Below are 16,041 nucleotides of genomic sequence, written 5' to 3'. Positions count from 1 at the left end.
ATGCTCCTCTTCATGGTATTCTAAAACTGGTGCAGCCGGGTCCTGAGTGGCTTTTTTCTTTTCTTTTCTTTTCTTTTTTAATTTTATTTATTTGTCAGAGAGAGTGAGAGAGCACAGGCAGGGGGAGCAGCAGAGGGAGAGGGAGAATTGGGCTCCCCGCTGAGCAGGGAGCCTGAGGTGGGACTCGATGCTGGGACTCAGGGATGATGACCTGGCCGAAGGCAGTCGCTTAATGACTGAGCCACCCAGGCGCCCCATGAGTGGCTTTCTTCTATGTTCTTCAAGATCCAGCCATGTTGTACTTCTCTCAGTTCCTTGAAGGCATCCTGTTCTGTTGGGCTGCTGGGTTTTTGCCTAAGCTTTCCCTCTTTTTGGAACCCTTTCCAAACTGTCTCACCCAGCCCAGCTCCTCTTGCAGCTAACCCCCAGGCAGGGTTCATGGCTCCACCTTCTCTAGGAGGCCCTCCCTGTCTCCTGGACTGAGTCAGGACCCCGGTTACAGACTTCCATGGCGCCCTGATACTTATCCATTAACATTTAACAAAATGTTCGCAACAGTCTCATGGCAGTCCTGCATCTCAGTGTTTGCCATGCGCTCCATTGTTGCTCATCCTGCTGTGCCACCATCTCTATTGGCCTGGTACCCAGGTCTCGATTTGGAGAAAACCCTTTATAAGGCAGGAAGCACAGCCCAAGTCCACTTTATTGTTGGATTGTTGAATATGCCACTTGGCTGCCTCCAACCTGTTCCATGGGAAAGGAGGGTGAGGGTAAAGTGAATGGTCTCTCTGTCCCTTCTTTCTCTCCAGGTGGAAGGGTTTTTCTGGGCTGGGGCACAGAAGTGGAGGGTGCGGGGGTTGTGGTGGTGGTGGATGGCCTGGGTCTGTTAGCTCCAATGCACATTTGAGTTTGTTTTTCCTTCCTTCCATCTTTCATCTGTTCCTGAGCTCTGTGAATTTGGTATTTTTTAGATCTGATTCTGATAACTTTCTCTGGGAGCACATGACAGCCCATGCTTCCTGGTTCGATGGGGGCAGTTAATTACAGTGGATGAGAAAAGAACTCATTGGTTGATATCTCAAATTATTATTTGATTTCACATATTTCATACTCAATTATAATTATATATCCAGGGTTGTTTTTCCTGACCATACTGAAAGCTGTATGACTACAGTAGACATTCGAACATTTTTGGTGTTTGAAAGATTTTTTTAATGCTTAGCCTCACTTATAATAAAAGAAGTACAAATGTAAACAATGATGTAACTGCAGTTTTCACCAACCAAATTTAACCAAGATTGTTTTACTACTTTTCAGTTCCTTAGTGCAGGCAGAATTATGAGGAAACAGTCTCATGAGTGACTCTCAGAAATGTAAACTGATACAAACTTCCTGGAATGGAATCTGTAATACCTATTAAGAATTTTACATTTTTTTTCATGTCTGTAGTGGTTAAAAGTACATGCTCTGGAGTCAGTGTGGATATGACATGTGAGCGCAAATGACTTAACCTCTGAGTCTCCATCTCATCATCTTTAAAATGGGGATAATAACATCACCTATTGCATTTTTGTAGACTATGCATGAGATTATACATTTATAATAAGTAGTATAGTGCTTGATACATATTCTGAGCTCAATAAATATAAGCTATAATAATAATATGAATTGGGGTGCCTGGGTGGCACAGTCGGTTAAGCCTCCAACTCCTTTTTTTTTTTTAAGGTTTTCATTTATTTATTTGACATACACAGCAAGAGAGGGAACACAAGCAGGGGGAGTGGGAGAGGGAGAAGCAGGCTTCCTGCCAAACAGGGAGCCCGATGCGGGGCTCAATCCCAGGACCCTGAGATCATGACCTGAGCTGAAGGCAGACGCTTAGCAACTGAGCCACCAAGGCTCCAACTCTTGATTTTGGCTCAGGTCATGATCTCAGGGTTGTGAGATCAAGCCCAGTGTCGGTCTCTGTGCTGAGCACAGAGTCTGCTTGGATTTCTCTCTCCCTCTTCCTCTGCCCCTCCCGCCCATAAATAAACAAGATCTTTAAAAAAAATTTTAAAAATTGAATTGCATTCCTGACAAGGTCTTTTGGGAGCCAATCTAAAATGCACAGAAGTCTTATCAGGGCCTCAATTATAGAAGTGGACAAATTGGATGTAAATGTTTAAGTACAGTTCATCCTAGAACAACACAGGTTTGAACTGTTTGGGTCCATTTATATGTAGATTTTTAAAGATAAATAGAGTACAATATGGTAAATGTATTTTCTCTTATGATTTTAACATTTTCTTTTCTCTAGCTTACTTTATTGTAAAAATACAGTATATAATAATATCTATAACCTTCAGAGTATTTGTTAACTGATTATTTAGGTTATCAATAAGGCTTCCAGTCAATAGTAGGCTATTAGTTAAGTTTTTGGGGAGCCAAACCTTATACTTGGATTTTTGACTGTGCAAAGGGTCAGCGCCCCTAACCCTTGGTTTTTCAAGGGTCAGCTGTATATGAAAAGTGCAAGTTTCTTGTTTATTTATTCAAGGCTGGGATATTCTGTAGTCCCTAAAGTGTTTACAATGACATGTGGAAATGCTGATGGTATTGAGTTAAAAAAAAAGATATTATATGACAACATGTAATAGAATCTCATCTATGTATAAAGCTCTGTATCGTAAGAGTATATAGAAAAAAACTAAGAGAAAAATGTCAGTGTTGGTAGTTCTTTACTCTGAAAGGGCTACTTCGGTTGGTTTTTATGTTTATTTATATTTGTAAAAATGTTTTTCATATTTTTTTTTTCCATGGCTCACCTTGTATTCAGAAAAACAAAACCTTAAGGTTCTTGTCAGAGCCACACTCAGCCCCTCCTCTGGGCAGGAGATCTCAGGGATCCCCAGGCTTGAGCCTGAAGCTTGCTTACAGGTGCTCCCCAGTGGGACTGGTCACTTGTAACGTGTCACCCCTGAGTTCTGTAGTCTGCTCTCAGGAGCCGTACTTTTCTGATTGTAAGTCAGAACACAGGTATTAATCCTTAAGCCCTTTTTGCTCTGATTTCTGGCTTCTTTCCCTGCACATCATTACTCATTTTGAGCTCTCCCAAAGAATTCTCTCCTATAAAGAGATTTTGACTTCAAACTCACAAGACAGAGGTGTTTCCTAGGAATTTATTTTCCTTTTTTGATTGGTTGAAGAAAAGTCAGTCAACCTTCAGATTGACTTGAGAGCAGGATTTCAGAGCATATTTAAGTGGTCTTCTTAAGGGGCTTGTAAATGAGAGTTGGGAAGGGAGGTTTGTGTGAATGCATTAACATGGGATCCTTTAGCTTGTTGCTTTGGAATGAATCTATTCATAGGACTGGGTGTTTAGTATGACTTTTTAAGCCATGGTTGAATGAGTAAGGAATGAATACAGGTCATGAACAAAAGAGGGAGCCCAACTTCCAGACTCAGGTAGTTACAGTCTCGTGTGTAAGGTAAAACTTTAAACTTCCGTGCATTAATGGCATGCTTTGGGCAACCTGCAGTTGATTGTTTTATATTTTCAGGTGTCATTTATTGATTTCTCCTTGCTTCCGGGTACTCCATCATGCAATGGATATGTCTGGCAATTGATGTGATGCCTTCTTAAGGCTTCACATGAAGCCATGAAGAGAGGCAGAGGCCTCAAGTAGTTTTGGAGTCTCTGCGACTCTTGAGCCCTTTCCACTGGCTTCTAGTGGCAATCTATCAAAATACAATGCAAACAGCCCTGTCTAGTTTAGGACCTTCAGAGGATGAGACTTGATTAGGAGGAAGGCAGAAAGTGAGGGTTGTGAGGAATGTCTATATTCATCAGGCAGTGGTGGCGGAGAACAAGGACCTGGCCGTGAAGAGCACCAGGATAAAGCATACTAAAGAGGACACAGGGTCAAAGAGGAGGGCAGCCAGGAGTGTCGTGTGTTGCAGAGCTCTCCCGTGGGTTCGGTTTAAAGGAAGCCATTGGATTTGGTCATAAGAGGTGGTCAGTAGACCTTTTCAAGACAATACCACAGCGGACTCATGGAGGTTGAAGGCAGATCCCAGCAAGCTGAAGCGTTCGGGAGGCAGGGAAGTTGGGTGGTGAAGGGAAGGCGAGAGATGGCGGCGTGGTTGTAGAGAAAAGCTTTGGAGGCGTTGGTAATGCAGAGTGTGTTCAGAGGTTGAGGTCAAGGAGAGTGAAGAGAGATGGGGTAAAAGATGCAATGATGCCGAAATAACGTTCTAATAATGTTGAAAATTGGATCAAGAATGTGGGAGGAGGAATTAGCCATTTCATCCCGGGAGAGAAGAATTGAAATAAAAATGGGTAAAGAAAGATGTTTGAGTCTGACAGGAAGCCTGTGCCTGAGGGGCTGAATGAAGTAGAAGATAGAATAACCTGGGAGGAGGCGGAGGCGGGGGCGGGGGTGGGGGTGGGGGCGGGGGTGGGGCCTGGAGACGAGGAGTGAGGGTTTGCAAGCAGCTGCCGTGAGAGTGGGAAGGAGCATCCATAGCCTAGCTCCAGCTTCCTTTGGTAGTAAGTAATGCACATTACACTCACTCATTTCAACGGCTTCTAGAGATCCCCAAGATCAGATAGGTTCATAAATATTTATTTATTGTACCCACAAAGTACTCCAGAGATGATCTTACTTTCTCTTCAAAGCATCCCCTTGGTGATTATTCTTCTTCATTCCTCTAATTGCACACTAGAGAAAGCCTTAGTTAGATGCAACTCGTTTTTAGACCACTGAACACCTGCGGATCTTGTTGATGCATGCCTGAGCCCAGAACTCTGTCAGCACTGGCTTGAAAGAGGAAGAGGCTGTGACTTTTCAAATAATGGAGCCTTGAATCAGTAATGTCTCTCAGGTTTCCAACCCCAGGAGGTACACACTCATTCAGGTAATCATAAAGCACAGTCACTTCCATTTGCTCCAGCAACTTTCAAAGCTTTTTGAATCTCCCCTTCAGCTCCTGGCACTGTGAGGAGGGCATAGGAAGCAGAGAACGTTGTGTGGAAACCTTATACTAAGTCGGGGGAGTAGCGTCCCTATCGTCTTTTCCTCAATACAATCATCGTTTTCCTTTATAATTCACTGAAGGTCTATAATGAGGATTAATTTGGCTCTTAGGAGACCAAGAACTCCTAATACGGGCAAAAGGCTGCCCGTAATTTGAAACTCCCACAATTCAGAGAAGGGGCAGGGGCTGTTCGTTTGCATGCCCACAGGAAGAGTCGGCATTCTGGGGAGGGCGCTTTTGGCTCAACTTCTGGAGTGGTTGTGCGGGTCCTCAAACGGCTTCTCATGGGGATGAGTGGGTGCAGGTGTGCGACTGAGATCCGCTTCTGCAGGGAACACATCTCAGGTGGTCAGCAATTAAGAAAGTATCACTGAGAGTCTAGAGAAAAAGACCTGTTTTAACAGATTTCAGGGGACAGGCCGTCTGTTTCATTGACCAGGATTTTTTAATCTAAACATTGCTCGAGATCACGATCTCTATCTACAAGACTCTGAGCCGAACAAGCCGTATCTGGTCCCTGAGTGGTGCATTAGCAAGTGCAGACAGTGCTTTGAATCCTAGAGGGAAAGACCTGTGCTTAGAACTCTTGACTTTTCATTTCCTAGGCCTTTACTCCTTTTTTATTTTGGTGGGTAAATCAGGATTTGTGGATTTTCTTCCACCTTTGCGATGGAGGATGGTAAACAGGACCTGAAGGGCAATTACCCCTTAAAATGAGGCAGAGGATGGGAGCTGAACGCAGTCAGGTTCTTGAATGAAAGGATAACTATTACATGGGCGAGAACGAGAGACCGTGCTGGCTGTACCAGATAATTAGTCTTAGAGCTTTAATCACAACTCCTACAACAGAGCTTGTGTTGTATTGTGAATTATGTATTGGGTCATGAAAATGACTTTTCAGCTCACAACTCTTCTTTGTAACTTACCTCTAATTGGAGACTAAAATTTCCCACCGGCTCAGGCCACTTATCAGTAACGCCAGTCCCTCCATATCAACACCTGAGACCGGGATGCTGCCTCTGAAAGGCCAAATTCCTGGGAAGGCAGCTTGCGGGGAGAGCACCGTGCCCCCCTCAGGAGCACTGTGCATGGGGCATGCTGGGCTAGAGTTCCCAGAACGCTTGGGGGAAATGTTGATAGTATTGGCAGTACCGTTGCTGTTAGTCTGACAATTTTCTCTGTACTCCGAGCAACAATCTATCACATGCCCTTGTAGTACTTGAAGGTCGTTCAGTTGAAAAGGGATGAAAACAATAGCTGTGCTGGGCCTGGCCATTTGCTAAAAACCTCAAACGCACCATTTGTACAGGTCCCAAACGTCTCCTTTCCTGGGGTGTCCTGCCTTTGGGTTGCTCTCCCGCTGTTTGCACTGCAGCGGGGGTCATTGAGATCCCTTCCGCCCTTTGGTGTAGTGATGAGACCCCACGCTCATGCTGCCCATGCCTTCTGTGTGCCCTGCCCCCGCCCTCTCCAGACTGTCATCCCCTGTGCCAGCACTGTGCCGCTGATCTCCACCACACCGGTAGTGTCTGCCTGAACTGCCAGAATGCCCGGTACCTGCTGCTGGGGGACCACTGTGTGCCTGATTGCCCTTCTGGATACTACGCGGAGAGAGGAGCTTGTAAAAGTGAGTAAGTGCCGGACACAGGAGCTGGCGTGAGCTGTTCTTGGGGGCAGTAGCGGGAGAGGACTGGAACTTCCAGAGAGAGATAGGAGGCAGGAAGCATGCTGCTGGACAGTAAACCAGACCGGCTAACGCTCTCAGTTGGGGCTTTTATTAACACCTCTCGGGCTGCTGCTGGGGAAAGGAGCTTGGCTACATAGGTTCTCTTTGTGTCTCTTTTCCCTCTGCAGAATGTCACTCCTCTTGCAGAACCTGCCAGGGCACGGGACCCTTCTCCTGCACCTCGTGTGATGCCGACCTCGTTCTGTCCCACCTTGGCACCTGCAGCACTGCCTGCTTCCCGGGGCACTATCTCGATGACAGCCGTGCTTGTCAGCGTAGGTTTTTAAAAAAATGAACTTTCTCTCCTTTCCTGCTCTTCTGGAGTCATTGAAGGAAATATGAAGTTCTTCTATATTCTCACTCCATAGCCTTTATTTTTATAAAAGAGAGTTAATCTACAAAGGCATATGGGTGTCCTTAGCAGACATTCGTCTAACTGGGAAGTGCTGGGCTCGAGGATCTCCTCTGCAAGTACCAGCTGTGTGATCTTAGGCCAGTCATTTAGCTTCTCCGTTCTCTGGTTATCTCATTTTAAAAATAAAAGTGTTGGCTTGTTTTGTCCTCAGCAATTCAATTCCAAGATCCTGAGCAGAGAATGGAACTCGTTCTAGTACACAATCAGTGACCTAAGCACTTGTCTGGGTTTAATTTGTTTTCTGTATGTATTTGTTGAATATTGACAATGTGCAAGGCTTGACATGCTACAAAGCATTCGGTTTCTGTTCAAACAGTCATCATTTTGTCTTGCATGAGAGTTACTTGTATAGATGTCTTATTTCTCAAATAAGTCAAAATGTGATTAATTACCTGTGTCAGGCACAAACAAAGAGGATAAATTAGGGAAAGGGCAAATCTGAGTAGAAAAGAAATTTAGGAAGTCCTTCACAGAAGAAGGAACATTTTTAAGATACGCTGAGGTGCCTTACTTTATTTCAATCACTGAAGTGTCATTTGCAAAAAAATTTTGTTATATTTTTTCCTTTCGAAAACGACAGCTAACAAATAAATACGGTGCTGGTATTTCAAGTTTGTGTCCTAGGAAGAACCATATTGAAGGAATTATAGACTGGTGGTTAGGAAGGTGGACTCTGGACTCGTTCAAATCCTACCTGCCACTTGCTAGCTTTTTGTGACCTTGAGCAAGTGAATTAACTGCTAGTTCTTGGTTTCTTTTTCTGTGAAAGGGGGATTATAATGGTATGGTACCTAGACCTAATGTTCTTGCACTTAGTATGGACCCTTGCGGAGAATAAGCTTTCGGTATAGATTACTTATTGTTGTTGTCATCATCATTGTCATCCAGAATGAGATGCAAATCAAGCACTTTTAAGATATGTATATTTTATAGATAGCTATTAATTACTATTAGTTTATTGAGATGCTTACAAAGATTTGCATTTGAAATGAATTTATGTGGAACTTATCATTTTGTATCACCCATTGAGATACCAGAGATAAAAAACCCTTTTAGGACCCATAAAAAATTTCTTTGCTTTTATAACAAAAACTTTGCGTAGTATATCAACTGTCTACCAGTGTCTGTAGATTCTCTAACGCAAGAGACAAGAGTGAAATACTTGCATGTTCTGTTCAAGAGCAAGAGAGTGTTGGTGGAGAAATAGCGATTTAGATTTATGAGGCTCTTCACAGCAGTGGAATCACAGAAATAAAAGTTCAAAAGAAAAAATAGAATCTTTTGTATGGCGTATAGTTGACAAAAAAATGTTGCATTGAAATATTTCTTTCTGAGAAGCCTTTGCCTTAGTGCAAGGTGATCTCCGCACAAATGCATTTGTTATGCTACCACGTAAATAGCATTTCATAGACTATTTCAGTTAAATTAAGAATCTCCTAGCTTTAGTCCTTTGCTAAAGCTTAATTTTCATTCTTTCGAAGATTGAATAAAGCACAGCCCTTAAGTTGGGATATTTGAGTTTCTAGTATGTAAAAAAAAAAAAAATCAATGTTCCTTTCTAATGCTCATCATTATAAACAATTATAGGCCTCACAATTTTAGAAATGGTGCAGTAAAGCACTTTCAAGGAAATATAACCAGTATTAAGGGGAGGCATTAATAACCATATTACAGAAGAAAGTAAGAGCTGGAGAACTGTCTGGATTCTAGCTACAGAAACCTTTAGAAGTTACATACTGAGCTCTAAAATTCAAGGATAATTAGTTGAGGCAGGCACTTTAAAAAAGAGATGATAAGTGAGGTTCCCAGTGCTTAAAACCATGGTGCTTTAGAGGCAAGGAGGAGAACTCCAGGGTGGCCAGAGACGACCTTGTACCCAATGCAGAGATTCTTTCTCGCTCCCCCTCACAGACTTCTACAGATGAGGAAGGAAGCCAGGTCCATTGGAGGGGGTGGTAGCTGTTTAGTTGTTTGATGGTTCTTTCTCATGGGCCCTAGAACTCCCCTCTGGAGTGATACAGAGTAAGTCTCCTTCCTCATTCACTTGATTGCCTTCCAAAGTTTGAAATTATCTGTCATTTCCCACTTGCACTTTGCTGCTCCAGGCAAAACTGGAGCCAACGGAGTATTTGAGCAGAAATGGATGACCCTCTCTCCGAGCTGCGGTAGAAAACAGGTCTACTTCAGAGGGAAGGTGGATTTCCTAAGCTGTCGGGTCCTTTCCTCCTTCACGAATGATGGTTCAAGTACATCTCTGCTTCCCTTGTTGGTTTCTGGTCCACTTACCACTGTCTTCACTGTCCTCTTGGTAGTTTCTGGGGTCCGGGACCTCGGAGAACTGCACCTGGGACTCTAGATGTGATCACAGCAACATGACTAATACTGTGTATGGTCTGAATATGCTAAGATGGAGAAAATGCTCCTTACCCACATGCCTTTGGAGATGGAAGCTGAGAACCCAGGGGGCTTTGGTATGTGCAGAACTGCTCTGACGAAGACAAGGTCATTTGTGGATTGCTTGGGGAGGGGTGAGGATTTCGATGAATGAGGAAGAAGCGTTCAGGTAGACATGGAGGGAGCTCCCTGCTCGCAGTGTGACACTGCTGCATCCCTCCAAATCTCCACATAGTCTTCTAACCTTTCACAGTGCTTGGCATGAATCCATTTGTTTTGGAAGCCAGTAGAGGGGCTGAGTTATACTTTGAGGTACCGAGGGGTAATGAAAGACTGCATGGAAGCATTCAAGAATAAGAAGGTACACAGATGCTTGAGGAAGTAAACTACAAAAAGCTCTCCACTATCCAGACAGGGCATCATCCTGTCTCTCTAAGCTGAGGGATTGGCCTTTGGGCTTCATTTTGCAGCCGTTGGTCAGGGGGCTCCAGCTGACATTTAGGTTATATGAAGGCTCTTCAGTTTAAGATTGTGTTTCTTTAGTAACCATATCACACCTCTAATAGGCTTTTAATCAACTAAAATTCTTAGATCATTTTTTATAGGAACTACTGTCTGAACAGGTCTCCGGTATCCTTTATTTGTGCAATTGGTTATGGAAAATAAATGCAGGACTTAACAGTTTTGCTTATTTCATCGGATTACTTTTAGTTTATTGCTTCAACTAGCTAAAATTCAGTTTAAGTTGTTCTTTCAGCTGGTGAGATTAGACTGTATCCTATTAGGTGTATGGGGCATATTTAAATATCATTAGCATGATTTGTTGTAATTAAAGCTATTAATAAAAATGTTGATCAAATAAAAAGTGAAGACTTCATAATATTCTACTAAGGACATTTCTTTTACTAATTACAAAGGTTTATTGATAACTTTTTAAGGATGCATTTCAACCATTTTCAAATCCGCCTACAACTCCTAGACCCCACTTCATTTTTGTATTCACAGGTTTATCTTTGAGATTTTTGTCAAATCCTTTGCCAAAATTAAGATACACCATGTGTAAAAATTCTAGCAAAAAAAGATGGAAGTTTAATTTCACTGAGGCTTCCAAAAATTAAAATATTCTTTTCTAATTATTCTCAAACCATCTGTTTGAAAATCCAGTCTAGAGTTTTTCTAGGATCTTTAATTACCAATCTACATATTCTAATGAATATTTTATATCAATGACATTTCTTGTAGGTGAAACAAGAGGACTTCCTTTTTATTTTTACCAGGAGGCAATTTTCCTGCACTGTGCCACACACTTTGATATCCTCTAGATCTAAAACTCTAAAAATCTAGCTCATTCTCTGGATTTTTCCTCTGATATATACTTAGAGAAAATTTCAGAATGAGGCAGAGATGTGTTTGAATATGTATAATTACAATATCTGGTTTCTTTCATTTATGTGCAAGTGTTTATTGAACACCCATAACATGAAAGATAACTAGTTAGGTGCTGAACACTATTGCAAGGAACAAAACAAACCTGGTCTTTGCTTTCATGAAGCTTATAGCTTAAAGGATACAGAGGTTAAATAATCATTGTAATGAAAATTACTATGTATGGCATGAATGAAATGTCTGGGGTGCTATAAGAGCAGTGACAGGGAGACTTGTTCTAGACTGGAGATTGAAGAAGTCACTGAAGAATGAGTAAGAGTTAAAGACAAGAAACTTGGAGATTATATTGAGAGGATTCAAATATGTGTATTAAGATTTCTGGGTGGAAAGAATGGAGGGAATGATGGAGGAGTGGTATTTGCAGAAATGATGGCTGGAAATTTTCCAGGGTTGAAGAAAGATATGAGTTTATAGATGAAAGTGTCCTCTGAAACCTGAGCAGTATAACTTTTAAAAATCACTCTTGGGGATACATGGAAAATAGAATGCAAGAGGGTCAAACTTGGTAAGGGGAAACCACTTAGGAGGCTATGACAGTAGTCCAGTAGGAGATGATGAGGTCTTGGATGTATTGGAATGTGTGAATATGGAGAGAAGCAAAAAATTCTGGGAATTACGTAGGAAAATTTGAATAAATAGGTTCCAATGAGTGATTAGATTAGGAATGAGAGATAGGGGGCCTATCAAGATAGCCTCCAAGGTTTCTAGCATGGACAACTGAGGAGATGGAGAAATGCCAGTTGTTAAGTTAGGGAAGATGGAAGCATCTGGAATCCATGGACCAGATTTGGGGATCATCCTTGAATGCCTGAATTAAGTGGCTGTTGAATATTACAACTGGGCAAATCAGTAAGCCAGGCCTCCTTAAAGTTCTTTGTGGCTTAAAATATGGGATTTCCTGAGCTTCACAATAAAGTTGATGCCGAATTTTAATCTTGGCATTGCTCAAAAATCTGAATCCACATTATGAACAATTGGGAGCTTGATTCCTTGAGAAATTTTCCTTCCTTGAGAAGTAAGGTTCAAATACCTCTCTGGACTATTATTCCAGAGATCTTGGAGTAAGTATAAATTCTGTTGCTGAATCACATGGCAACTTGGATGTGGGATTTCCATTCTTGGGTTTATAATTTATCTTCTCTGGAAAATAAAATGACCCTTTTATTTTAGAAAATAAAAGTAACATTTTCTGTTTCTGTTGATCACAGGGGAGGGTTATGAGCCATAATTAAAGCACAGGTTGGAGCAGAGCTTTGCTCCTTTGTAGCATCTGTCTAGGTTTGATCAGCTTCAGTATTTGCAATTGTAATTATCTGGTCATTTTCTCTTCCTATCTGCTCAGCATGCAAAGCGCATTGTGGAAGCTGTGATTCACAGGCCAGCTGTACCTCCTGCCGAGATCCAAACAAGGTCCTGCTCTTTGGGGAATGCCAGTATGAGGGCTGTGCCCCACAGTACTATCTTGACATCTCCACCAAGATATGCAAAGGTAAAGCTCTTCCAGAACTGTGCAATGATTCTTTTCCTCAGTGATCTCCCTTTACTGTAGGTGTCTAATCCTCCATGTTGGGAAAATACCATCATATGTTTAGACGTTCTCTGATGATAGCAAGAAGGCATCATGTATTATGAATGCATGTATGTAATTTCTTTCTTTTTTTGGTATGTAATTAATTTCTTAAGGAAATATTTTTGAGCACCTACTATATGCCAGATATTGTGCAAGGTTTTAGTAACTAGACCAGAGGTGGCAAACCGATGTATTTGGCCCAAGACATGGAGGGTTTTTTGTTTTTTGGTTTTTTTTTTTGCCCACCTAATGTTCTAGTGTTTTAAAATTTTTAATTAATGCATTTTATTTTATTTTATTTTCTTAAAGATTTTATTTATTTGAGAGCGAGAATGAGAGAGAGAGCACAAGAAGGGGGAGGGTCAGAGGGAGAAGCAGACTCCCTGCTGAGCAGGGAGCCCGATGTGGGACTCGATCCCGGGACTCCAGGATCATGACCTTAGCCGAAGGCAGTCGCTTAACCAACTGAGCCACCCAGATGCCCTAATTAATGCATTTTAAAATGTAGAAGACTTCACATACAAAAATTGAGATTTTTCTGTTTCTTTTGAAAAAAATTGAGATTTTCTGTTTCTTTTGAAAAAGTCAGATGATCTGGGAATACTGGATTTGCATTTCCATAATGCAACAGTCAGTTGGAGATGAGTAGCTGTTGTCCCTTTTGTGTCTTCAGATCACTACAGTCCCTGCCATTCCCTCGTCTGTCACACCAGGCCTATTTCAGAGATTTACATTACCTTCCTTTACAACTCTGTATTGCTAGACGCTAACCTTAATGAAGACAGGGTTTGGGGTGCTTGGATGGCTTGGTTAAGCATCTATCTGCATTCGGCTCAGGTCATGATCTCAGGGTCCTGGGATCAAGTCCTGCATCAGGCTCCCTGCTCAGCGGGGAACCTGATTCTTCCTCTGCCCCCCTCCCCCTGCCACTTGTGCCCTCTCTCTCTCTCTCTCTCAAATGAATAAATAAAATCTTAAGGAAAAAAAAATGGGTTGTATCTGATTTGTTCATCTCTGTTTAACAGACTTAAATGAATAAAGACACAGTCCCTGCACTCCAGGAGTTTGTAAGGAAGCAATATCAGAAACCTAGCACCTGTTCTCTAGTGGTTAGAATTCTTGGGGCTTATGCTCTTTAAATGGCAGTGCTCAGCAAGAAGAACAGAGTTAAAGGCCAGGTTTTCCTTGCTTCTCTTCCGTTTTCCTCCTCCATCCCTCCATTCCACTTGTCTCCCATCTCTCCAGTTCTGCCCAAGAACCTGGGGCTCAGATATGGGGGCCAAACATCTGGCAAGTAAGCTTGGGATGTTTTAAGACTTTGCAAAATTGCACACTCTCCATTCCAAGAAATTCTACTTGTTGTCAACTTAGGTGGTCTCTCTGTGCTCAAGACCACAGAAGCTTTTCTATTTTTTCCCTTCTAAACAGCGATTGTCAGTTTGCGGTGAAAAACAAGATTATCACAAATCCTCCATGTTGTAAATGATTTCATAACTATGCTGGCAGTTGTCAGAGCTCTGCTTTAGTCATTCTCCCTCAGGACTGATTCAGCCAAATAAATGAGCGAGATTAACTTTATAAATCTCCTTGGAATCACGTGTACTGTCTTGCACATTTACCTGCTTCTTTGGGACTTAGAAATATCGCATCAAAAAAGAGAAAGGTGACTAATGAGAAGTTTCCTGGGTTCTCAGCTGGGATGGATGGTGGAGTGAGGAAGAACTGAGTGCAGAATGTTCTCCGAGAAAAAAAGTTGGGCAGCAAAACATTTATTAAGCTGTTACTATGTGTCAGGCACTGTGCTAACTTCTTTACATTCACTGTTACCTTTACACAATAGCCTTATGAAATAGGTACTCTTCTTATCTCTGTCTTACAGATAAGGAAACTGAGGATCCAAGAATTTTGGGAAAGTGCGTAAGACATGTAGATAAACAGTGGCTAAGCCACAGCCTCAGTAGAGACTTGGCTGTCTTCAAAACTCAAGTACTTAACCACACGGTGTTGTCCCACTTTCCATGCATGAGGACTTAGTTTACCATCTGGCACTTTGGCTCTCAAACATGAGTGTTCTGGCTGCAGGAATTGCCTGGGCCTTTAATAGCCACAGCTACAGTAACAACAACCATAATAATCATGAGAACAGAAACAACAGTAGTGGCCCCGACATGTTTCCTTATGCCCTAGTCCTTGAGATGACGTCAGTAGTTCTGATGTTGAGCCAGAAAATCTGTATTTCTAACAATCCTTCTGGATTATATGGGTGCACATCCAAGGTTGGAGCCCGCAAGCACATAAGCCCCTTGAAGCCAGGGTCTGCCCACTTCCTACCCACCGTTCGGTGCTATGCATTCCATAGGTGCTTATTGAGCAGATAACATGTAAATGAGTCAGTTCCGCTCTAAGGAGATCTTCTGTTATTTCTGTAAGCCCTTTCTTTCTGGACAGTTCCTTGATGCTACATTTAATTCTAACATCATTGGTCCTTTCTGTTGGGTGGGTCAGCACCTGATTCTTGAGAGGTAGAGAGTCAAGCAGCCAGTGTCGGTGGAGGCAGCAGATGCCTTCCTAGTTGAGACCCTGACATCCCTTTACCTGTGGAGCATTTGGAGAAGGTGCGGATTAAGTCTGTGGAGGCAAATTGGCCCCTCCTTGTAGCAGAGCAGGCTTTGCTTGACGATGCTGAGGCACGGGAATCAAGGACTCTAAGATTAAGTTGACCTGCCTCCTCAGATGCCCCATTAACAAGCAGGCTCTGCACAAGCCTGGAGTGATCCTTGTACATGCCCATGTCTAACATAATTAGGAAACACTAAACCTCAGGCGTTCAGGCTACTACAAACAGAAACCTTGTCAGAGCTGGCTTATCTGACATCTCGCCTGGTGTCCTCACTTTACCCCTTGCCGCTGCAGACCGCGTCCTCATAAATTAGTCACTGGGACTGAGGACGGACAGGCGAAGGTGATCTCACGTGGACTTCCTTTCTAGAGTGCGAGTGGAGTTGCAACGCGTGCAGCGGGCCCCTGAAGACAGACTGTCTGCAGTGCATGGATGGCTATGTTCTCCAGGATGGGGCCTGTGTGGAGCAGTGCTCACCATCCTTCTACAGAGACTTGGGCCTCTGCAAAAGTAAGTGTCCAGAGCTCCTGCTCTGTTCTCATCCAGCCTTCAAGCCTCCTCCAATTTTTACTGTTCTGACAAGGAGTCTGTGGCAAGTTTCCTTTCTGGCTTTTTGTCCAATTTCTGGTTTCTTTCCTAGGAGCTTTTCTTCGTTCTAGTCAAAATGCCCCCTCTCTCCTTCTCCCATACACGATATTTGCTGAAATTTGAGGTCAGTATGGGAATCTTGGGGGTATAGGGCCACATAAACAGGTATGTTTTGATGATGACTTTGGATTTCTTAGAGCACTGAATAATCCTGTCCTCTAGATGGGGAGGTGTGTATACTCTGGTCATTTGAGCACCTGGAA

General features: G+C 42.6%; 1 protein-coding gene across 1 annotated transcript in view; it reads left to right on the top strand.

Moving 5' to 3' along the window:
* FRAS1 (Fraser extracellular matrix complex subunit 1) overlaps nucleotides 1-16,041 on the top strand; it is a 400,353-nt gene that overhangs the window by 238,009 nt on the left and 146,303 nt on the right. The window contains exons 21-24 of the mRNA XM_028100674.2: nucleotides 6,494-6,646; nucleotides 6,874-7,020; nucleotides 12,343-12,489; nucleotides 15,560-15,700. Of these exons, the coding sequence (XP_027956475.2) occupies nucleotides 6,494-6,646; nucleotides 6,874-7,020; nucleotides 12,343-12,489; nucleotides 15,560-15,700 (588 nt within the window). The remainder of the gene's footprint in view (nucleotides 1-6,493; nucleotides 6,647-6,873; nucleotides 7,021-12,342; nucleotides 12,490-15,559; nucleotides 15,701-16,041) is intronic.

This window comes from Eumetopias jubatus, unplaced genomic scaffold (genome assembly GCF_037043125.1).
Source record: "Eumetopias jubatus isolate StellerSeaLion01/CBP00866 unplaced genomic scaffold, mEumJub1_p1.0 scaffold_2, whole genome shotgun sequence".
Lineage (NCBI taxonomy): Eukaryota > Metazoa > Chordata > Mammalia > Carnivora > Otariidae > Eumetopias > Eumetopias jubatus.
The sequence above is the reverse complement of the archived record's forward strand: the minus strand, read 5'-3'. Positions and strand labels throughout refer to the sequence as shown.